This window comes from Dendrobates tinctorius, unplaced genomic scaffold, assembly GCF_039654945.1.
Source record: "Dendrobates tinctorius isolate UK_male_01 unplaced genomic scaffold, ASM3965494v1 ptg000073l, whole genome shotgun sequence".
NCBI lineage: Eukaryota > Metazoa > Chordata > Amphibia > Anura > Dendrobatidae > Dendrobates > Dendrobates tinctorius.
Genome location: NW_027361741.1, coordinates 13,290,164 through 13,315,554, shown reverse-complemented (window position 1 = coordinate 13,315,554; position 25,391 = coordinate 13,290,164). Strand labels below are relative to the sequence as shown.

The following is a 25,391-nucleotide window of genomic DNA, read 5'->3' as shown; positions in this document are numbered from 1 at the left end:
CAGGCAGTTCCTTGGCGGCAGCTAAGATGGTCAACTGCACATCCTGCATAGAGATTGACACCTAATGCCTGCTTAGAAGACTCAGGGGCATTTTAGGTGTAGGTTTTCAAGAATTGGGTAAGAAGGAGAGGGGCTGCATCAAAAGCTGCACCAATAACAGCAGGAGACAATGCGGCCTCGAAGAACCTTAGAAATTATGTAGGAACTATAAAGAATCGAAATAATAATGATGATGCAATGAATTACAGATAGGATGAAGGCAAAACAAATGGCATGAATTTGTATTATGAGCACTACCATAGAACATATAGAGCTGATTTCCGAAATAACATAGCTGAAAAAAGATGGGAAGTATATTCTGCTATTTTTTCAATTCATGTTTTGAAAAAAGGTCTCAGTGTTAGATATTCCGCCCCAAACCCAAACAAAAGAAAATCCTCTATGAGAATCTACTCGGAAAGATATTAAAGAGATAATGTGACAATTTAGCACCGTCTGTTGTTACTCTTAAGCCTCTGCCCCAGTAATACGTATATTAGAACCTGTGGCGGCAGCAGTTGTATATTACACAAGGTTACAGGTGTACCTGAGATCCAAATGTGCTCCAGTTAACAGCTGTGAGAACACATTGAAGTTGCTTTCTCCTTCTGGTTGTTGGGCCACACGGATTCTTTCCAAAAGCATGGTCTGTAAAATTACAAAAGACTCCATTACAGAAACTTTCCAGCTCAGTTCACATTGGGGTTGATCTTACTGACAGATTCTGTTATTTTGTAACATGTACATATTTCCAGTTTCACATTTTCACCTCAAACAATGCTTTTAATATGTTTAGTTCATGATAACCTGAGAAAAAGCCTATTTTGCTGGAAGAAAATGCAGTGGACAGCTCATATTCCCATAATTAATCCACGGGTTGCCTAGTAATATATGTACAACCAGTGGCTGCTTGTTATAGCATCTCCACTCTAGTTAATTAAGCCCAGAGTTGGGAATATCCTTCATTTACACACATATGTACTAAGATATATAGACAGAAGATGTTCTTATGACATAACCAAAGTAACAGTGATCTAATGATCTAAGGCTAGTTTCACATTTGTGCTTTTGAGCGCAGCGACGGCCTGCGCACGGCCACCGCTAAGCCCCGCCCCCTGCCGCGCCTCCACCGGTAGCTCCGCCTACCGGCGCATGACGCTGCATGCGTCCCCTATCTTTATCACTGGGGGCGCAGGCCGTGCGCAGTATGCGTTTGGCGGCGCATGCGTCCTTTTCACGGTGCGCCGACCAGAGCCAAACGCAACCTGCTGCAGTTTGGTTGCGCTCGGCGCACCGTGAAAAGGACGCATGCGCCGCCAAGCGCATACTGCGCACGGCCTGCACCCCCAGTGATAAAGATAGGGGGCGCAGGACACATGCAGAGTCATGCGCCGGTAGGCGGAGGTACCGGCGGAGGCGCGGCAGGGGGCGGGGCTTAGCGGCGGCCGTGCGCAGGCCGTCGCTGCGCTCAAAAGCGCAAATGTGAAGCTAGCCTTAGAATGGAATAATGAAAGTGTAATTAAACTTTGCAAAGCTTGAAGGAAAATTATATAAGCAAACTTATAAACTTATGTAATATACTTCAGTACCTTCTGTTGTTTCTTTCTCTCCAAAAACTATGTTTCAGTGCTGTTTTAACATTCATGCTTCTTTAGAATCTGCTTTATGCTGCTGCTCTAGCAAGTATATGCACTTGAACACGGTTTACAAATACTTCTCTGTCTGACCATGCAAGAGGGGAGCAGAGACACTCACACAGGAAGAGTATTTGGAACTAGTGTTCTAGTAGTAAGGATTCTTGCAAGAGCAGAAGCTTGAGCTAGCTAGTTAAGCAGTTAAAACAGTACTTCAGTGTGGTGTTTGGAAGAGAAGAAAGCATAATAAGGTAATGGCATTTATTACAAAGATTGATCAATAATTAAAGTAAAAAATAGTTTGATTTTAACCTATTTGTCTGCTTCAAAACATTCAGGCATTTTGTCATAAAAGTAATACTTTTTTTGCTGCATTGTTGAAAGAACAAATCTATTTTGTATATTGAATATTTTAGGATATTTTTGTTAATCACATGTGTTTGCTCCAGCGCTGGTCTGTGCACCATTCTTCCTTAGCAGCCAGCTTTCATGTCCCTCGTGTACGTCTGTTTACCATGATAACCCAGCACACGCTTATCAAGTCATGCTCCCAGGCCTTTTAAGGCTGGCTCAGGCAGTTGTATGATCACTGAGTACTGAGGTAGTATCAGTCAACTTTGTTGAACCTTCTGAATAACCCGGTTATAGGAAGCTTCGCCCCCAGCAGTTCGCCCCCAGCAATTTGCCCCCAGGTACATTTCGCCCCCGCAAATTTCGCCTCTATCATTTCAAATGCTGGGGACAAAATGTGCGGGGGAGAAATGTACCCCGGGGGCGAACTACTGGGGGCAAAACATCAAAATCCTGAATAACCCATTGTTGCGAGTTCACACACTTAACTCTGCTAAACCAAGGTGCCTGTTTGCTTACACAATCTTCCTAGGAGCTGTTCACACTCTTGATTCTGCTATACAAAGGTGCCTGTCTGTCTGCACAGCTCCACTGTTCCAAGTTTCTGTCCACACACTTTCTATGCTTTACCAAGGTATCTGTTTACCAATACATTTCTGCTGTTTCAAGGTGCTGTCCACATACCCAATTATGTTATACAAAGGTGTATGTTTGCCAACATACATTTTCTGTTCCAAGGTATTCTCTGCACACCCGACTTTGCTGTTCCAATGTGCCTGTCTATATACAGTGGCATCTAAAGGTTTAGGCATGAAAATGGTAGAGGCCCGCAAAGCAGCAGAAGGTTATAAGAGGAAAGCAAAGCGTTTTCAAGTTGCCCTTTCCTCAGTTCGAAATGTAATTAAGAAATGGCAGATAACAGGAACAGTGGAGGTCAAGATATGTTCTGGAAAACTAAGCAAAATTTCAGTGAGAGCTGCTTGTAGGATTGCTAGAGAGGCCAATCAAAATCCCTGCTTGACTGCAAAAGACCTTCAGAAAGATTTAGCAGACTCTGAAGTTGTGGTACATTGCTCTAGTGTTCAGAGACAAATACACAAATATGGCCTTCATGGAAGAGTCATCATAAGAAAACATTTCCTGCATAGTCATCATAAAATTCAGCATCAGAAGTATACAAAAGAACATCTAAACAAGCCCAATGCATTTTGGAAACAAGTCCTGTGGGCCGATGGGGTTAAAATAGAACTCTATGACCACAATGATCAAAGGTATGTGTGGAGAAAAAAAGGGCACAAAATTCCAGGAAAAGGACATCTCACCAACCATTAAGCATGGGAGTGGATCAATCATGCTTTGAGGTTGTGTCGCGGGGAACATTTCACAGGTAAAGGGAAGAATGGATTCAATGAAATTTCAACAAATTCATGATGCAAACATAACACCATCTGTAAAAAAAAATTGAAGTTGAAAAGAGGATGGCTTCTACAAACGGATAATGATCTTAAACACACATCAAAATCCACAATAGACTACCTCAAGAGGCACAAGCTGAAGGTTTTACAATGGCCCTCACATTCTCCTGATCAAATCTAGCCACAGATTTGCAATGATCACCAGATCATTGCAAATTTGTGGCTAGACCTCAAAATAGCAGTGCACGCAAGACAACCCAGGAATCTCACAGAACTGGAAGAACAGTCCAAGTAAAAATGGATGAAAATCCCTCAAACAAGAATTTAAAGACTCTTGACTGGCTATAAAATGTGTTTACAAGCTGTAATACTTTCAAAAGATGGTGCTACTAGATGGTGTACAAAAATTTGCATCAGCCCATTTTTCCTTTTGTAATTTTTAAAATGTAAAAGATGAAAAAAAAAATATATATATATATTGCCTAAAATACAAAGGAAATGTATCATCTTTAACTTTAGGCCTTTTAGAGATCACTTCGTCTTCAACTTGCTTAATTGTTCACAATTACAGTAATTTTGACCAGGGGTGCCCAAACTTTTCCATGCCACTGTACATGACTCAGCTGCTCCAAGGTTGAAAAACACAGGGCTCTCCTACTTTAAAATGCCTGCTCCTATATTTAGCTCCATTGTTATGTGGGGAGGAGGACCCCCATATAGTGATTGGGCCGGAACCAAGGGGACCGCCATCAGGGTTCCTGAAGGAATCACACCAGGAGGATGACAAAGGGAGAGACACGACTAAGGGGGTTAGGGCAACAGGGGGCAGGGCTAGGATAAAAGGAGCAGGGGGCGCGCTCTGGTGTCAGTTGACAGAGAGCCGGACAACAGGCAGGAAGCCGTGTGAGACAGAGAGGACCGAGGGAGCGGACGGTGTGTTCTGGAGAGACCGACAGGGGTCTGTGAAAGGAATGCTGCGCACTCACCAACAAGTGATACGTGTGAGACTTTCACTGGCGGCCGCTCCCCTCATACGGTCGCATACAGCCGCCCCCGCTGTTTCCCTCCCTGCTGTGACAATTCCGCGACCCCCAGTGACCGCTGCGACTACAGGCCATTCCGTTACAGCGGTCAGGACACTGCCCCCCTGCTTTCTCCCCCAGTTGCGGCCCTGTCATCACCGGCCCCTGGGGATGTCACCTCGCTACAGGTGGCCGTAGAGGCCCCCGTCTGGTTTGCTAAGGGACCCTGAGCAGAGGTTGGTGAACGGTTATATTTAGAGACTGCGTCATAACTCCACGGCGAGACGAGAGCCGCAAGGAGAGACCTGTTGCGCCCATCAGCACCGTTTCCTCAGGGCCTTGTTGCGCCCCACTGGCACAGTTTCTTCAGGGCCTGTTGCGCCCCACCGTCATCGTTTCTTCAGGGCCTGTTGCGCCCCACCGGCACAGTTTCTTCAGGGCCTGTTGCGCCCCACCGTCATCGTTTCTTCAAGGCCTGTTGTGCCCCACCGGCATCGTTTCTTCAGGGCCTGTTGCGCCCCACCGTCATCATTTCTTCAGGGCCTGTTGCGCCCCACCGTCATCGTTTCTTCAAGGGCCTGTCGAGCCCAATTTCATCCCGGAATATCGAGGCGTCAAGGCAGCCGCATCAGCGACCTCTACGCAGCCACGCCTGTGATCCTGACAGACCCCAGGAAGGATAAGTGTGCTATAGGAGATAAGGACCCCCAGTTTGGTCATACGTGGCCTATAGCACCCGGGCCAACCGGATTAGTCGCATTTACCAAAAGAAAGTGTTGTTAGGTTTGTTGAGTCCCTGTGTGGACTGGTGTTTGTTCATACTTTTTGTTTGCTCAATATAGCCCCAGCGGCTACAGTTTATAAAAGTTATTTCCACAAACCACACCCAGTCTCGTGTCTCGTCACTGCATCCTGCGAACCTGCTGAACCCTACAGTTACACACTACTCCACATGCCATCCAGCATTTTCAGTTCTGCTATTCCATCTGAACAGCTCAACCAAACCTATGGCTCAGTGAATCCATGTTACCAGGTGAGCCATGTTAGTTTTGAACATAAAGGTTACTTCAATATATTATTGTAAATCATCCAAAAATATTGGCGTATTCTCATGTCTTCAACAGAGGCTAGACACAGGCAACTATCGGAGATGGTTTGGTAAATACTGCAGTGGGCAGGGGTTGAACATGATGACCCTGAAGGTCCCTTCCAAGTCTGATATTCTATTATACTATGATTCTTAAGGTACCGTCACACTTAACGATGCACCAGCGATCCCGACCAGCGATATGACGCGGTCAGGATCGCTGGTGCATCGCTAAGTGGTCTCTAGTGCGCTGCCACACAGGCAGATCTCACCAGCGACATAGCAGGGGTCGGGGGTCGCTACTTACCTGTCAGACGAGGCGATCCTGACGTCCTCCTGCCCGCATCCACGTGTCGCTCGTCGGCGCCACAGGAAGCGCCCGACGAAAAACAGTCCAGGACGTTCTCGCGCAATCAGCTATAACCAGCAGGGGAGTGGTCGGAGGTAAGTATCAGACATAGCGATATCGCTAGCAAAAACCAGTGACGTTATAGCGATATTGCTAGCGATATCGCTTAGTGTGACAGGCCTTTTACAGCAAAAGAAAGAAAACTGCTCATTTAGTTGGAAACTATCTGTCATGCATTTGTTTTTTGCAGTTGCTAATCATTATCATTAATATATTGATTATCATTTTAATTTGTTCCAAATATCCTTTGTGGACTCTAGTTCATATATCTGTTGTGAGTTCATTTTTCCCTTCACCATTGAGGTCTGATGAACTCCCTCCTCTAGTGAAAGAAGGTATTGAGACTGATTACCAAACACCTGGGCAGCTGGATGATGACTGGGTGGCTGGAATTGAGGACTGGATATAAGGCTGCCGACGCCCTTCTTCCTGGCTGGTGATTTTCCTGCTGGATTCTTGGAGACCAGTCTGATTCCTGCATCTCAAAGCTAAGTTTTTCTGCTCTGCTTTGTACTCTTCAGTTTTGTTTTGTTTTTGTTTTGCCTTGTTTTTTGGGAGTTCTGCCATCCCCGGCCGGGGGTGAGCTGGATTCCATTTTTGTCTCTGATCTGTTGATCTTTTGCTCTGTCTTCAGAATATACCTGAGTGCTGATATAGTCTTTTGAAGCCTAGCGACTTCAGGGCCTGTTTTTCCTATCAGTCGGTTGGCTCATTTTGATAGGGTTTTTGCGGATGGCAGACAGCAGCTTTCCTATCCTGTCCTATGTAGTTAGCTTGGGCCCCATCATTTGCTCAACCTATCTTTCTATCTGTGTTAGTGTTTTCATCTTGCTTCACCGTCATTATATGTTGGGGGCTGCCTATTGCTTTGGGGTCTGCTCTGGGGCAGTTTAGTTTTTCCCCTTTCTGTCTTTAGGCTATATAGTTCTCCGGCTGTGATCGAGGGGTCTAGGGCACCGTAGGAACCCCCCACGGCTACTGCTAGTTGTTGTGGATAGGTTCAGGGGTCTGCAATCCGATAGCTGCCAACCTCTCTGGTTTTTCTGGACTTAGCTGGTATTTTGTTTTTTCCTCCTTCGGTGACTCATCATAACATATATCCATGTATATTGTACAATTTTGACAAAAGTCAAATTAAAGCAAATGGTAACATAGGGTTCCATACCTTACTGCTAATAGATGATCTAGGAGGGTTCTGCACAATCAAGATCACTTATTAGTGGTCTACAAGTCATTAAGAAATAAAAGAGAAAACACCTTTCACTCAGTGGTGCCATTACCTGTAAGTGGCCTGCAGTGACACGTCCAGCAGAATTGAAGTCCAGAGACATGACCATGGAGAAACGCGTGGAGTTATTACATTCATTAGTGGTCACTCCACCAAAGGATTTTAAAATGGTGAACATTGCATGAATCTTCTCCACTGAAAAACATAAGGGTTTCATATAATGCTCAGTATATCAGATATACTGTATACATGTGATAACAGTAATGATCTTCTGTTACTAACTATTGGGCAGCCCTGCATAGCATCCATGCCTTGGCTTCACGACACTGACAAAACAAGACACATTAGGTTGTCTCACTCAGTTGCACAGGATACAAACTCCATCTGATAACAGTAGTAGGGCTGCAGAATACAGACTGTTTCTCCACCAGCTCCCACCTTTTTCTTCTGAGAGTAGAAATTCTAGAATATTGCTTTGCAAGTGACACGTTAAAATCTCATTACAGGCAACTCCTTTCACATGGGAGGTCATGCAGTTATTGCAGGTGGTAAGTCATTTTCATCCTTAATCACCATCTATTTAATGTCATAATGTAAACTATTCTCTAATATACTTGAATTAAAAATTCCCTATTCTTCCCTAAGTATCTGCTTTTTCTTATTTTTTTTACTACTTTCATTTTTGATGACACATTGTTTGAGAATCCCAATGCATGCTGGGATACTGAAACAAAGCATTATCAGAGGGGCAGAGGCTGAGGTCACTGGTGCAGCCTCTACCCCCTCCCTGAAACGAAGCATTATCAGGGATGCTCATTTCATGGGTGGGGCTAGTCCCTGCGTGATGTGCACTTTGCAATGTGCACAATGACAGTGTGCTATATTGCTGTAAGGGGATACATTATGTTCTTGAGTTTCTAGCTTGCCCCGGTACCATAATAATTTTAATATACACTTACCTTTTAATGTCTTCACATCCTGTTCCATCCAGATGTCTCTGGACCCCAGAATTCCAAGTGGTGGAAGTTCACCGACCACCATATTGGGACACCCAAGTGATGGGTGTCTCAATATGGAAACTGCTGGTGGTACCAGCCTCTTGCACGGTACCACCAGCGGAACACTGTCGCCCCACACACACACTGTATACGCCGTACGCACCACACACACACACTGTACATGCCGTACGCACCACACACACACTCTGTATATACCGTACACACCACAGACACACACACACACACTGTTTACGCTGTACGCAGCCTCTTCCGCGGTACCACCAGCGGAACACCGTCACAAACACGCCGCCGACCGGATCAGCCGAATGATTCACTGACCGCCGCCATCTTTGCACAAGAGAAGCGTATTCGCAGTTTTAATGTGACCGCCGCTATCTGTCTGCACAAGCATGGTGGCGGTCTAATTTACTGCGCCTGCGCGGAATCATTCGGGTGATGCGCGATAGGGGTGTTTTCCCGCGACATTACAGCAAGGGGTCACAAAGGATTCATTTTGTGAGGTAAAATATTTCACTGACTGTTTTTAAACAATATTTTACCTCACAAAATGTATCCTCTGTGATCTTATGCTGTAATGTCAATATTGTCTTTTGCTTCCTCCCCTGCCCAGGAGCTGTGGTATGTTCTGTACACGGTCAGACACAGACAATTTTTAAAATGAACTTTCGTTCATGGGAAAATCCCTTTAAAAAGCAAATATCAACGCCAACATGGCTCCTCCTAAAAAATACGCCAATGACAATGAAAAGAAAGCAGCACGTAGACAGGTCAAAGAACAGAGCACAGACGGGGAAAGAGACAGTGAATAGGTGGGTGAGCACATGGGGGGAGAGATTCTCAAAGCTGCAAAGCCTGCCCCCATCGTGACATTACTGCCCTCCCGATGCGATGCGGTTCTCCTTCTAGTATATATATACATATTTGTGTTTAATGTAATGTTTTACTTCTGATTGATGCTACTGTGTATAAAATATTATATGTGACAAGTGTCCATATGTATAGTATTCTAGCTGATACTGCACAATGTATATTGTTTTATTATAGTAAAAGTGCAGTGTTCCTTTCTGGCCACTAGATGGGGGCACAGAGATTATTGGTTGTACTAGTTAATATAGAAGAAGCACTATGCGAAATCTGATGTTGATACTCTTATGAATATGGTTGTGCTGTGTATGAAGAACAGTAAAGTTATGCATTTAAAAGTTAAAATGGACTGTGTCTCAATTTATGCAACACCAGACAGCGGGAGCTTCCAGCTGCTAAGAGGAATCCCCGACGGTGCAGAAAGTGAAGCCACAGGTATACTTGGCACTGTTTATATGTGGAGGGAGGCCAGGGCGCGCCTGAACCATTAAGCTCAGCCATGACTACGGCCCTGGCCCTCCCTCACATTGCTAGCTAAGGGAGCATATAGCACCAGAAATGGGTAAGAGCATTTTTTTTATCACCAACATGTGGATTTTAATTGTTTGGATTAAAATTTGAAGATTTTATCTATTTTTGTGGACGTGCCGATCAACTTTATTTTTCTTGGACGTATTTTCTGACAGACAGCAGTATTTGAAACGACACTAAATTAAATGCATGATGATTGATTTCTTCAATATTTTATCCTAGTATCTTAGACTTTAGATTATTACATTAAATAGATAGGGATTGAGGATGAAAATTACTTTGTATGTTGGACCTCCCCTTTAAGGCTGCATTTTGATTTGCCGACCAAGACTATAAAGCTACCGCCGATTGGCTACTTGTAAGTCAAATGGTGGTCGTTTAATTGCCTCTAGAGACTGACCCCATTTCTTTTGCACACATATCATTCTGTGCACATAGAATGTCATAGTTCTCAGCCGTACCGGTCCTGCTTACACAGGTCCTGCTGTCGAGAATGATGATTTTTAAATTTAGTTCAAAATTATTTCACCTGGTGAACGAGCGGAGCGCTTGTTCGTTGGGTGTTTGGCATGAGGTGTAGACAGGCTAATAAAATGACCATTCCTAGGAATATAAAAAAGACACAGGAAAAATGTGTAGTAGACTGCTCAAGCCTGCCAGAGTGGCTACCTGTCCAGAGCAGGAGACCCGTTTCAGAGACGTCTATGTGCCCCAAGTACACGACTCTTATGTAATTCCCTTGTATATTAGTATAGCCTCATACATGCTGAAAATAAAAATATGAATGTAATAAAAAAGTCTGTGCATAGTACTGGTGAGTGGTGACCCTACCTGTTACTCTGTTGTCCACACTTCCAGCAGCATCCACAAGGTATTCCAATGCCGTCTGGCAGCCAGTTGTTTTGCCTGCGCTGCTTCTGCCCAAGGGCACAATTGTTTGATCCTGGCGCTGGGTTAGCATGTTCCAATAGGCTTTCTGGGCCACTGCGCAGATGTGAGGCGGCATACCGTCCTTTTTCCCTTTAAAAACCTAGTGGAAAAAAGCTAATGGACTTAGTGTGCTTGGAATACACTGTGCACTGGGCCGACATTCAGATGAATGATACATTTGCAGTTAAGCGATCTGAACTATACCTTTGTGCGGTAACCTGCCGTCGCAGCAGATAGTATAAAAAGAATAATATAACTATTCATAAACTTTTCAAATAGCTATCTGTGTGAAATGTGTGTGTTTTCCTGATCTGACAAACAGTAATAGATTTACCCTATAATCAAGTCAGAAACCACCAGTAGGATTGTAAAATTGCCAAAGCTGAATTGTACAAGCTGCTAACAGCAAATATAAATGAATTTACATCTAGACTTCATAGCGCTGTTTAATGAGGTCGTCATTTTATATACATAGATGTGTGCCGCCACCTAGTGTACTCAGAGAAAACTGCATTTTCAATTGGAATTTTATTTTTAGTATTACAAAAAAAGTCCTTCATAAACATGATAGAAGGCTTCTCTGACCATGCAGGAAGGCTGTGCAGCTTCCTTGTCCTGCTGTACCATACTTTATTGGGTGCTATGTGTGTGAAGGTATTCCTCCATGTATACAGTATCCCAATGGGCAAACCACAGTCAGAGTTCTAGATTTCTAGGTACAAAACCAAAGCCATATGGAGGCACTGTAAGCGGTATCGGACTGGGGTGCCAAGGGCCCACCGGTAACCAACTCCAGGGCCCCACTTTTAATTTTCATGCAAATATGACATTATCTTCAATCACAAAGTTATATAACCTTGTACTGGTTAGATTGCTAAATGAATAAGATGCCGCCTGTGTCTGTACATAGTGATTTAAGTATATAGTGTCAAGTACTGCTCATATAAGAGGTTCGTGGCCCACTCTTCCACTGGGGCCCACCGGAGGATTCTCCTGTCCTCTGGTGGGCCAGTCCAAGCCTGACGGTAAGTACAAAACAGTGCTACAACAGCATTCTTAGATTGCAGGCTTTATAATAACCTGTCATTATTCTGCAGACCACTACAATAATATATTACAGGATTTAATACCTTGTATACAGAATAATGTCCTCTAAAAGCAAAAGTTTAAAGGCCCACTAAATGTGCTGGTATTAATATCACAAAAAGTTACAAAAGTATATAAAGAGTGTCTACTATTCAGACCTATGTGAGGAAATGTATCTGGAAGATAAACTACTGATCATGGGGAAAGTTTCAGGGAATCGAGTCAGTTACCGCACTGAAGAAGACTGCAACAATAAAACTGGCCAACCTTGGTGGAAAAGTTTGCGACGGGTCCGTTTGGTTTAAGTACTATCAGGTTTGGTCCGGCATAGGTGTGAATCAGCTGTGACTGGTAGCGCTGCCATAGAGTGTGAATTACACTGGATTCATTCAGACTGGTAAGCGTAGTCAGATCTTCTGCATAGTCAAATTTGGACGGATTTGTCTAAACAAGGAAGATAAAATATGAAAACAAATATAAAATACAAAGGCATCTCAAAACTAAAACTTGTCTTTAGAAAAATTTCTTTAAAGTTGGAATGTGCTGTCTATCTCTATCTATCCCATATCTATCTATCTATCTATCTATCTATCTATCTATCTATCCCATATCTATCTATCCCATATCTATCCATCCATCCCATATCTATCCATCCATCCCATATCTATCCATCCATATCTATCTCTATGTTTGTCTGTCAATCTTAGATGTACCCTGCACAGACATATCATACTACCTTTGGACACAGGGTTATTCTACTCCATTTGCAACTAATTTTCGTCTAAATTAACCAGGCTGCAGTTTTTACCCTTTTATCTCTGATAGCCTTGTCACATGTAAATTACCGTACATTATTGGAAAAGCACAGCTGTGTGGGAACAGTAGCATAAAGCAATTACATTATTTTCAGCCTGGGTACTATGTCTGCCACTATTTTATGAGAGTCATAGCTGATAATACTAATTAAGAGGCACTCGTTTAAGTCTAATTGCTAGAATGTTGCTATTAACCCATTTGTGACTAGAGACAAGCAAACCTGTTAAGATTCGGCTGGGATTGGCGAACTTCACGAACAGTTCACCAAACGTATCCAAGCCCCGTTGAATTTAATGGGAGGCAAAACCAAAAGCATAGACAACATTTTCAACGTGCTCAAAAGATGACAAAACAGTTCAAATTAAAGGCAGGCACCAGGAAAAGTGGCATTAATTGACCCAGAGTACAGATAGTATAATTGTGCAGCATGGATGCTTGAGTCTGGTCTTGGACCAGCATTTCTAGCTTAAACATTGATCAGTTTAAGGTGGATGAGTGACAGGTATAGGCCTGGTGCTCCTAGAGGCCTGCCAAGTTCAGGCAAAACACATGAAGGAGACCCAACTTGGAGTCCAAACATTTCCAAAAATTAGGGCAGACACTAGGAAAAGTAGCATCAATTGATCCACAGTAGAAATTTTATAATGGTGCAGCATGGTTGGTTGGATGGATGGGACAGGACCTGGCCCAGAATTTCTAGCTTACAAATTGATCAGTAAGAGGTGGATGAGTTGCCAGGAGTAAGTCTGGTGCTCTGAGACCACTTCCACTACAGGAAACCTACCTGATGGAGACCCGAATTGGAGTCTCCACATTTAAAAAATTTATCTACAAGGTGTACCGCTGTGCGGCTGTCAAAGGGAGTCGAGTAGTCCGTCCAGTAACAGAAGTTGTCAGTTGTCTTTGAATAGGACGAACCGCTGTTTGCTCAGTAGAATTTTCGGTAACATTACCACCTACCTCACGTGCACCTCAAACACCACGCCTATTCGCCCTCCCACCACGACCTCGCTTTTTTCCACTCATGTTATATATACCCTTCCCCTCTTTTAACCAGCTATTTCACAACCCTTGGCCCAGACCTGTCAGTCACCTTTCACTAAATTAACAATCAGTATTTATTTGCTGACAGTGTGGCTGAAATATGGACTGGTGGCTTGACCACACAATTAGCACAAATGACTTAGATGCTGAAATATGGACTGGTGGCTGGTCCAGACAATTAGCACAGAGGATTTATATGTTAAAATGAGAACTTGTGGTGGGACCACACAATTATCACAAGGGATTTAGATGCTGAAATGTAGACTGGTGGTTGGACCAGACAATTAGCACAAAGGATTTATATGCTGAAGTGGGGACTGGTCGTTGTACCACGGAATCAGCAGTACTATGGATTTATATGCTGTGGCTGCACCACAGAATTAACACTCCAGATTTATATGCTGGAAGGTTGGTTTGACACAGGATCCTATCTAGCTGAAAATAAACTGCCTAGGTAACTATCTGACTATTTGCAGCAGCAGCTTTGCTACACTGCTACACTCACAAAATAGCGCCAAAGCCACATGTCCACTTTTCATATGGAGAGGGAAAGGTGATTTCGGCAGCCAAACGCACAAGCCGTTGTGTATGGTTTCTGCACCCTGATTGGCTGCCAGAATCTCCACACACTAAGTGAATAATGAAAAAAAAGAAAAACACTCCGCGGTTCCTCTGACCTCTCCCCAAACCCTCCCCTCATAAAACATGTCCCCCCCTTGCTCATCATACAGCATCACTGTTCTAGCCAAAGTCTTAACAAAAGCATTAGTGGAAACTCGATCATTTCCCGATCTTTGGCCAAATTTTGCCGAATTTGAGGAAAATACTCAAGAATCTGAGATTGGCGAATCTTTTCGCTCATCTCTATTTGTTACCATGCCGATTTTCGTATTTGCGCTTATCTTCTTCCACCTTTCTTACAAGAGCCATAAGTGGGGTAAAATAGTGACAACAGCACAATTACATAGTTAAATACCTACATAATTAGTACAGTTGAAGAAGTATACATGCCCATTTAGTTTAACGGAGAGATGGGAAATGATAAAGACAATGAGGTTTACGTACACCATAATGCTTGCCCAGTCTGCCCTAAAGATCAAGTTTTTACATCCCATCTTCATTAACTAAATCAACATTAAGAGGAAGAATTTTACAAACAGTATATATTTACTTTTTTCTTCTAAAAAAGTGTTTATGTTTAAGCCTTTTTTAAAACAATCAATAGTTCTCGATGAGACCAGATCCTGAGGTAGACTATTCCATAAATTAACCCCTTTACAACCTTTGACGTACCCATATGTCATGGTCGTTTAGGGGTTCCCGACCTTTGAGAAATGGGTACTTCATGACAATCGTGCCTGCGCAATCGCCACTGGGAGCTCGTCTTGTGTGATAGCTGAGCCTCGTCTGTCACTGCCTAAGGGTATGCTGGCATCACTCCAGGCTGTTTAACACAATGTATGTCATGATTGATATTGATTGCAGCATTAAAAGAGACTAGAAGAGGGAGGGTGCTCCCTTCCCCTTACAATCGGCACCCCTGCAATATCATCACAAGAGCCCGATTGTTGTCACGATAACCCGAGGTTGTTACCATGACTCTGGGTCAGCCAGCTAGAGCAAACCTGTTAAACCATGCCATAAGCATGGTCTAAGAGGCTTCTGTCAGTGTAATACTGACAGGTACAGTATAATGCATTGAAATGAATTATACCAGCCTTCAGACTAATGAAAGTTAAAGTCCCTTAGAGGGACCAAGTAAAAAGTACAAAAAAAATGGAAATATATTTTAAAGAAATATTACAAAATAAAAAAAAAAAATATTTTACCAATAAATAGGTATATTAACGAAAAAACAAAAATAAACAAATACCGTAAAAAAAATTAAAAATGTGTCAAACTTTTTCATCATGCTGGAAAAAAATATTTTTACTCCACTTTTCACAAGAACTGGAAAAAAACACAATCAAAAAGTCAAATGGAAATAAAAATGGTGTTACTGAAAAATCATCTTGTCCTACAAAAAAAAGCCGCCATACAGCTCCATCAGCGGAGAAATAAAATAGCTATAGCTCTCAGAATTTGTCAATTTTAAAACAATTCTTTAAAATATCTTACATATTCTGTAAAACAGTTTTTATCATGCAAAAGTGACAAAAACAAAAATAAATACAGTATATGAATGTGGCATTGCTATAATCGTACTGACCTGAAGAATAAGGCCAGAGTCACACATAACGTACAAAAAAATCGGTCCATTTTTCATGGACGAGAATCGCACAAATGTTTCATGAACAGTTATCCATATGTCATCCATGTGCAATGCGAGGATGCGATTTCCTCGCATCAAAGTATCCGTGTGACATACATATGGCATCTGTACAGCGAGATTTTCTCGCCGAATTGCAAAATGGACATATAATGGATCAATAGCCTCAAATATTCTTGAAAACATATATATAGCCTATATAAATAAATAAATATATATATATGTCAGTGAGACACGTATATATTGTGAGAATCATGTGGGAATAGTGGATGAGGGCAGGTATATCTCGCCCAGATTCCTTTCCTATGTGGCCTAGTCTGGTCAGTATCGCACCTGCTTGCTAATGAATAATGGGAGGTGGATATAAAAGGATGCCAGGTAGTTGTGTGAGTGTCTCAGCCTGGGAACACAGAGAGCCTGTCTGTGTGAGAGACACACGTGAGTGAAAGCAGTGCCCACTGCAACTGTGGTTTGGCTGGACGGGAGAAGCCCACCAGTTGGTAGTTAGGTTGTCCATTGTTTAGTTAGTGCCGGACAGGCAAGGATTTGTTTTATGTTTTATTTCCTTTTGCATTGCTTTCACCGTTAATAAACCTGACCCAGGGTCAGTTACACCCGTATCCCAGCTCTGCGCCTGAGTTTCATGCTGAATGCACGTGACCTTTGACCCCAGCAAAGGCGATCCCGGAGTGTTTTATCACATTGTGGTGGAGAATGCGGGCATCACGTTGCAAGCATGAGCATGGAGGACGTGGTGAAAGCGCTGGTACAGTCCACCGCCGTCCAGCAAGAAGCTAATCGGGTGATGATGGCCCAGCTGAAGGAGTTGGTGGACATGACAGCTACCGATCGTTCGCTTCTCCAGCAGGTGGCGCAGCGCCTGGCAAGCTTACCTGAGGTTAACCTGGAAGCAGAGTCGAGAGTGATTCACGTGAGTTGGTACTGGCAGAAGATGACGACCGAAGATGACGACGAGGCATACCTGACCACGTTTGAACGGACGGCGGTGCGAGAAAAATGGCCGAAGGCACGATGGGCCGGCCTGATTGCCCCGTTTCTTTCTGGTGAGGCCCAAAAAGGCGTATTATGACTTGGAACCTGAAGCTGCGCAGGACTTTGACAAATTGAAAGCCGAGATCTTGGCCCGGCTGGGAGTGACGACCGCTGTCCGTGCACAGAGAGTGCATCAATGGACTTATCAGCCGGATAAACCACCGCGGTCACAGATGTTCGACCTGATCCACGTGACGAAGAAGTGGCTACAACCCGAGGTGTTGACAGCGCCAGAGATAATCCAGAGAGTCGTCATGGACAAGTACTTGAGAGCTCTACCGCCAGCCCTGAGGAAGTGGGTAAGTCATGGAAATCCTACGACGGCAGATCAACTGGTGGATCTGGTTGAACGTTACTCCGTGGCGGAAGGACTCCGAGACGACGCTACCCCACCTCGTTCTTCATCATCTCCACGTGGAACCGGTAAGACTGTTCCAGGGAGTAGGGGAGATGGAAAAATCCCTAAGACAGTGGGGGAGGAAAACGGGACTGCCCGCACTGCGAACTATGGTCTAAGCAAGGGGCCCGTTAGGTGTTTCCGCTGCCAAGAGATGGGACATATTGCTGCGAACTGTCCGGTCACTACTGAACTCATGCAGTGCGACGTCACAGACTCTAAAAACCGCATGTCTATGGTTGCACGGATAGTGAGTGTGAATGCCGGTCAAAAGGATGTGGAGAAACACTTGTGTGATTTAACTGTTGATGGCAAAAATGTGGTGGCATTGTTAGACTCGGGAAGTGTGGTGACTCTGGTGAAGGCCAGTCTGGTGTCAGCCCCGACTGGACCATCAGACAAATTTTCTGTAACGTGTGTGCATGGAGACACCTGTTCGTACCTCACCACGGTCATATGCATTACTACTTCCTATGGGTCTGTGCAACATAAAGTGGGACTCGTCCCGGCGTTATTGCATGATGTTATCCTGGGCCGGGATTTTCCCCATTTCTGGCAATTGTGGGAGAATCAGTTGATGCCCTCGGGTAATAGTGTACATGATTCTTCTCCCAAGGCACGTGGGGGTCTCGAACCCCTGGAAGATGTCTCCCCGGAAGACTCAGGGGAAGAGTCTGCGGGAAATGACCTGCAGTTCCCGTTTTCAGTCATGGCGGGTGATACGGAGGAGACCGGGGAAGAGGAGGAGGCCGACAGCCGTCCACCTCCCCGTTTGCCGGATTTAGAAGTTCAGAAAGATGACTTCCAAAGCGAGCAAATAAAGGATCCTACCCTTTCTCATGCTAGGACAAATGTAAAAATGATAAATGGGGTACCCGTAGAACCTGGCTCTAGGCTGGCATATCCTTACATGGTTCTGGAGAATGATTTACTCTATCAGATAGAAAAAAAGGGGGAAGATACGGTGCAACTATTAGTCGTGCCAAAACCCTACCGGCGGCAGGTGCTGGACCTGGCCCACGGACATGTGATGGGAGGTCACCTGGGAGTCCAGAAAACCACCGAAAGGATATTACACTGTTTTGTTTGGCCAGGCATGCATCACAATATTCGTGTATATTGTGAGTCTTGTCCTGACTGTCAAGCCTCTGCACCTAAGCCCCGGTTCTGTAGCCCTTTGGTACCCCTACCTATTATTGAAGTCCCGTTTGAGAGGATTGGGATGGATTTAGTTGGGCCCCTTCCACGGTCTGCACGTGGACACCAACATATCCTGGTCATCTTGGATTATGCCACTCGTTACCCGGAGGCCATCCCTTTGCGTAACACGGCCACCAAGACGATTGCCAAGGAACTGGTGCATGTGTTTAGTCGGGTCGGTATACCAAAACAGATTCTCACCGACCAGGGGACCCCCTTTATGTCCAGGGTAATGAAGGAGCTCTGCCTATTGTTACAAATCGAACCGTTACGCACATCCGTGTATCACCCTCAAACAGACGGGTTGGTCGAACGGTTCAATAAAACTCTGAAGCAGATGCTGAGAAAGGTGATAGACAAGGATGGGAAGAACTGGGACTATTTACTTCCGTATTTGCTTTTTGCCATCAGGGAAGTACCCCAGTCTTCCACGGGATTCTCGCCTTTCGAGTTATTGTACGCCCGACGTCCTCATGGACTGTTAGACGTTGCAAAAGAAACCTGGGAGGGTCAGGTCACACCATTTAAAACAGTGATAGATCACGTCACACAAATGCAGGACCGTATTGCGGCTGTTATGCCTATCGTCAAAGAACACATGATACAGGCTCAAGGAGCCCAAAAAAGAATCTATGATAGGGGCGCCAAGATCCGTACGTTTGCACCCGGAGATAGGGTGTTGATCCTGGTCCCCACGGTGGACAGTAAGTTCCTGGCAAAGTGGCAGGGCCCCTTTGAGATTAAGGAAAGAGTTGGTGAAGTAAACTACAAAGTATACCAGGCAGGTAAACGGAAACCTGAACAGATTTATCATGTAAATCTGATAAAACCCTGGAAAGATCGGTCTGCCTTGTCAGCGGAGCTGGCCCGTCCCGTCTGCTCGCATACCGTACCGAAGGTACGGGTTGCAGAGACTCTCTCGGAGCGGCAAAAGACTGAGGTCAGGCAGTTTCTACTTCACAACCAAAAGTTTTTCTCAGAAAAACCCGGGCAGACTACGCTAATGAAACATGACATTGTAACGGAACCTGGTGTCACCGTTCACATAAAGCCCTACCGAATCCCGGAAGCGCGCCGTGAAGCCGTTTCCCGAGAAGTGAAGGCAATGTTAGAGTTAGGTGTCATTGAGGAATCGCACAGTGCTTGGTCCAGCCCGATTGTGCTAATTCCTAAACCGGACGGCACTATCCGGTTCTGCAATGACTTCAGGAAACTGAATGCGGTCTCAAAATTTGATGCCTACCCTATGCCCCGGGTCGACGAGTTAATAGATCGGTTAGGAAAAGCCCGGTATATTACGACCCTAGACCTAACAAAGGGGTATTGGCAGATCCCTCTGGTGGAGGCTGCCAGAGAAAAGACGGCATTTGCTACCCCAGAGGGTCTATTTCAGTATGTGTATATGCCATTTGGACTGCACGGAGCACCGGCGACCTTCCAGAGACTGATGGATCGAGTCCTGAGGCCACAAAGGCAGTACGCTTCGGCCTATTTGGACGACATTGTCATTTACAGCTTGGACTGGGAGACTCATCTCCAGAAAGTACAAGCTGTGGTTGACGACCTGTGGGAGGCAGGTCTAACCGCGAACCCCAAGAAATGTCACATCGGGCTAGAAGAAGCCCGGTATTTGGGGTATGTAATTGGGAGGGGTGTGGTTAAACCCCAGGTTGATAAGATTCAGGCGGTTCAGGACTGGCCACAACCTGTCAACAAGAAGCAGGTGCAAGCCTTCCTGGGGATCGCCGGCTATTATCGCCGGTTCATACCCAATTTTGCAGCCATCGCTACCCCCCTGACGGATCTTACAAAAGGGAAAGACTCCGTCATGATTAAATGGAGTTTAGTGGCTGAAGAAGCCTTCCATAGCCTAAAACGGGCACTTTGCTCTCAGCCCGTACTGGTGACTCCGGACTTCCGCAGCGAGTTTGTGGTACAAACGGATGCCTCTGATACCGGTATCGGGGCCGTACTCTCACAAGTGAGGGACGGAGTGGAACACCCAGTCCTCTATCTCAGCAGAAAGCTGAATAAACACGAGCAAAGGTATGCAATTGTAGAAAAAGAGTGCATCGCCATTAAGTGGGCTCTAGAGGCCCTCAAATATTACCTGGTGGGCCGAAAGTTCAGGCTGATCACTGACCATGCCCCTCTCAAGTGGATGCACTTGAACAAGGAACGGAATAGCCGGGTGACCCGGTGGTTCCTTGCCCTGCAGGCCTACACTTTTACTGTGGAGCACCGCCCAGGGGTACAGATGGGAAATGCAGATGCCCTGTCCCGAGTGCACTGTTTGGCAGGTGTCATTGCTCGACCGGAGTGGTCTGAGCAGAGGGGGGGATATGTGAGAATCATGTGGGAATAGTGGATGAGGGCAGGTATATCTCGCCCAGATTCCTTTCCTATGTGGCCTAGTCTGGTCAGTATCGCACCTGCTTGCTAATGAATAATGGGAGGTGGATATAAAAGGATGCCAGGTAGTTGTGTGAGTGTCTCAGCCTGGGAACACAGAGAGCCTGTCTGTGTGAGAGACACACGTGAGTGAAAGCAGTGCCCACTGCAACTGTGGTTTGGCTGGACAGGAGAAGCCCACCAGTTGGTAGTTAGGTTGTCCATTGTTTAGTTAGTGCCGGACAGGCAAGGATTTGTTTTATGTTTTATTTCCTTTTGCATTGCTTTCACCGTTAATAAACCTGACCCAGGGTCAGTTACACCCGTATCCCAGCTCTGCGCCTGAGTTTCATGCTGAACGCACGTGACCTTTGACCCCAGCAAAGGCGATCCCGGAGTGTTTTATCACATTATATTTATATTTCATACAGAGCTAGAAGCAGAATAGGTTAAAAATCAATTGTTGGCATCTGCAAAATCATTACAGAACCTGACAGGATATGAGACATGGTTTACATACAGTAAAACATTGCATATCCGTTAGATTTAGATATGTCCCTCACTAATAATGTTAGTAGTATATGTGTGTAAAATTTTGGAGCTGTAGGTGTTAAATTAAAGGATTAATTCACAGAAAAAACTGGTGTGGGCTCCCACCCAATTTTCTACGCCAGAGAGTGCAAGCCAGTGACTGAGGGCAGATATTAATAGCCAAGAGAGGGACCATTGCTTTTGGCCCACCCTGGCTAAAAAAATCTGTCTCCAGCCATCCCAGAAAAGGCGCATCTGTAAGATGCGCCAATTCCGGCACTTACCCGCTTTCTTCCCATTGCCCTGTAGCGGGTGGTATATGAGGTAATAAGGGATTAATGTCATTAAAAAGACTTTCAATGAAATAAATAAACACACATTTTTTTCCGTCTTTATTTCACTCCCATTCCATTCAAAACCATCGTTCTCCTGTAAAAAAAATCCAAAATAAAAAAGCAACAATATCCCATACCTGTCCGCTGTACAGTCATGTCCCATCTGAAGGGGTTAAATAGCTTACAACCAGGACCAGTGCTAATGCGACCAGCCCGGCTCTAAACCACGGAGGAATAAAGGAAAATCTGCCCACGCAGCCTCCCCGCCTGACCAGAGATGAACTGATTAGCGTGGGAAAGTTTCTGAATACTTTCCCATGATGTCAGTTCACCACAGGTCAGGCCGGGAGTCAGCGCAGCCTCAGTGACTACCGCTGACGTCAGTGAGGCTGCGCAGACTCCCCGCCTGACTCACCAGTGTGGGAAAATGTACAGAAACTTTCTCACGCTAATCAGTTCATCTCCGGTCAGCCGGGGCGCGCCTGCGCAGACAGGTTTCCATTCATTTCTCATATTTTTACAGCCGGGCCAGCAGCATTAGCACATTTATTGTTCTCTTTATTTTTTTGAGCAGTAAATATATATATATATATTGTATATATACACACCTATACTATGTGTATACATGTATTCTATCTATTCTTCATTAACCTGTCAGTGTCATTTTACAGTATAGCGCACTGAATTGCCAGCTTTTCTAAAGGACACCGACGCGTATTTCTCACAAGCCACACGTATGGTCCGTGTGTAATCCGTTTTTTTCCTTGCACCCATAGACTTGCATTGGCGAGTCTCGTGCGTAATATGGTGCAAATCGCAGCATACTGCGATTTTCTCTGCACGTATAATACGGGCGAGAAAAAAAACAGATGATGGGAGCTGCCCCATAGATTAACATTGGTCCGAGTGCTATGCGATTTTTTTCTCGCATAGCACTCATCCGTGTTTCTTGCTAGTGTGACTCCGGCCTAAGGCAATAAATCTGCCTTATCACTTTTATCATACAGTGAACAGTATAAAAAAAAACAAAAGCAATCTCTGAATTGCTGGTTTTTGTTCATTCTGCCTTCCATAAATCAGAATAGATCAACTCATCCCACAAAAAAACAAGCCCTCACATGACTCTTGTTGGCAGAAATATAGAAAAACTATAGCTCTCAAAATACAGTGATGCAAAAACTTGTTTTTAGTGTGTAATAGCAGACAAACAGAAAAAATGCTATTAATCTGGTAGTGCTTTAATCAAACTAACAAATGAATAAAGTCATCTAATTACTTAGAGTAGCATTTAAAAGTTTGGGCACCCTTGGTCAAAATTACTGTTATTGTGAAGAGTTAAGCAAGTTGAAGATGAAATGATCTCTAAAAGGACTAAAGTTAACGATTGCACATTTCTTTTGAATTTTAGGGAAAAAAAATAATCTTTTACATTTTAAAAATTACAAAAAGGAAAATGGGTCGATGCATGGAAATGCTTTTTGTAGCCAGCCAAGAGTCTTTCAATTCTTGTTTGAGAGACTTTCATCCATTCTTCTTTGAAAAATTATTCCAGTTCTGAGATTCTTTGGACGTCTTACATTCACTGCTATTTTGAGATCTAGCCACAGATTTTCAATGATGTTCAGGTCAGGGGATTGTGAGGGCCATTGTAAAACCTTCAGCTTGTGCCTTTTGAAGTAGACTATAGCGATGAGCGAACCCTTGGATGTTCAGGTCTGGCAACTTCAGGCAAAAAGTTAAAAAAATCTGAACTCGGATCCTATTTAGATGATTTTGGGGCCTGAACATCCATTGTTTGCCATGCTGTCATCTGCATGGCTGAAATGTACCATATTTAACTTAAGGCCTTTTAAAGATCATTTCATCATCAACTTGCTTAACTGATCACAATAACAGTAATTTTGACTAAGGGTGTCCAAACTTTTACATGCCACTGTGTACCGCACAAGAAGCAACGTAAAAAATAAATTTGCTTGCTGATTTGTTTTTTTCTGCTTCCCAAAGACCGCAGTAAGGCTCAGCACATATTTCTCCTGCTCTCCTTGTTGTTGGCCACGGTTTTGTGCATTTCTTAACAAAGGACAGACGGCATCCAGAGTAACTCTGCTGCCTCATAATAGTAAATGGATCCCTCAGGGGTTTCATCTTAATTATGTCATTCAGAGACAGAGTGCAGGATAAATGAGCGACTCTGTATATGGAGTCCGCAAACTATTCTACACCCCTAGATACATTTATTAAGAGATGTAGTTTGCAAAATGGGGTCACTTATGAAGAGGTTCTGCTGTTTTGGCACCTCTGGGGCTCTGCCAATGTCACTTGGGATCCTCAAACCTTTGCAGGAAAATCTGAACTCCATTATTGCACTTCTTCCCTTCTGAGCTTTGCACTATGCCTCAAAAGTTGTTTTTGACCACAAATGGAGCATTGACGAACTCAGTAGAAATTGTGTAACAAATTGCATGGTCCATTTTCACCTAATTTCCCTTTTGAAAATTAAAAATTTAGTGGAAAAAATTTTCATCTTCTAATGTCTCAGCCCAACGTAATAGAATTCTGAGGGTTTAAAATACTCACTATATGAATTCCTCAAGTAGTGTAATTTCCCAAATGGCGTCACTTATTGGGGTTTCTGCTGTTTTGGCATATCAGGGATTCTTCAAATGTGACATGGCATCCTCAATGTATGCCAGCCAAAATTGCACTCCAAAATTCAATTGGTGGTCCTTCCTGTTATGAATTGGTCACCGAGGAGGATAGCAGGACCAGGCTAAGCCACCAGAAAACCAGAGAGGTTGGTACCTAAGCAGATTGCAGACCCCTGATCCTATCCACACAGCTAGCAGTAGCCCTGGAGCGTACCTACGATGCTCTAGATGCCTCGGCACAGCCGGAGAACTAACTCAGCCTAAAGCAAGAAAGGGGAAATGTAAACTGCTCCGGAGCAGACCCCAAAGGAATAGACAGCCCCAAACATATATTGTCGATGAGACAAGATGAAAACACAAACGCAGGCAGAAAAATAGACTGAGCAAATGATGAGGCCCAAACTGACTAGAGAGGACAGGAAAGGAAAGACACTGTCTGCAATCACGCAAAAACCCTGAAAAATCCTACACGTCTGATGCACAAAAAACACTGAAGTCACACGACTTCGCCCCCACTATATCAGCACTCTGGTATATACTGAAAGCAAAGCAAAGAGAGACCAATACAATAGGGGACAGAACAAACTGACCCAAGCAGTAACATATGGGCGGTGATCCAGCACAGCCCCAGCAGGAGCAAGCTGACTCGCACAAAGCAGAGATAGACAAAACCAGATCAAATGCAAAAAGATTAGCAAATGAACCACTTTGCTGAACCATGCAGGAACAGAGCAGGAGACATCAGACCTCAGAAGGCACAGGAAGACAATCACCAGCAGGGATTGAAGGAAGTCAGCTGTCTTAAATACACCAGTCAGAAACCCCAGATCTCCAATCGTCATCATCATTATCAGGTGGCAAGCCTCTGTCAATCTGACCAGCTCCACTACCTCCAGTAACCACCAGAGGGAGCCCAGAAAGAGAACTCGCAACACCTCTGTCAATCTGACCAGCTCCACTACCTTCAGTAACCACCAGAGGGAGCCCAGAAAGAGAATTCACAACACCTTCCATTCTAAGCCCTGCCGTGTGCCCAAACAGTGGTTTTCCACCACATATTGGGTATCAACATACTCAGGAGAAATCGGACGA

The 25,391-nt window shown here is 44.4% G+C and overlaps 1 protein-coding gene across 1 annotated transcript in view; it reads right to left on the bottom strand.

Moving 5' to 3' along the window:
- MYO18B (myosin XVIIIB) overlaps window positions 1-25,391 on the bottom strand; it is a 972,020-nt gene that overhangs the window by 915,132 nt on the left and 31,497 nt on the right. The window contains exons 7-10 of the mRNA XM_073582823.1: window positions 11,883-12,059; window positions 10,431-10,629; window positions 7,238-7,380; window positions 587-687 (exon numbers count right to left, since the gene is read on the bottom strand). Of these exons, the coding sequence (XP_073438924.1) occupies window positions 587-687; window positions 7,238-7,380; window positions 10,431-10,629; window positions 11,883-12,059 (620 nt within the window). The remainder of the gene's footprint in view (window positions 1-586; window positions 688-7,237; window positions 7,381-10,430; window positions 10,630-11,882; window positions 12,060-25,391) is intronic.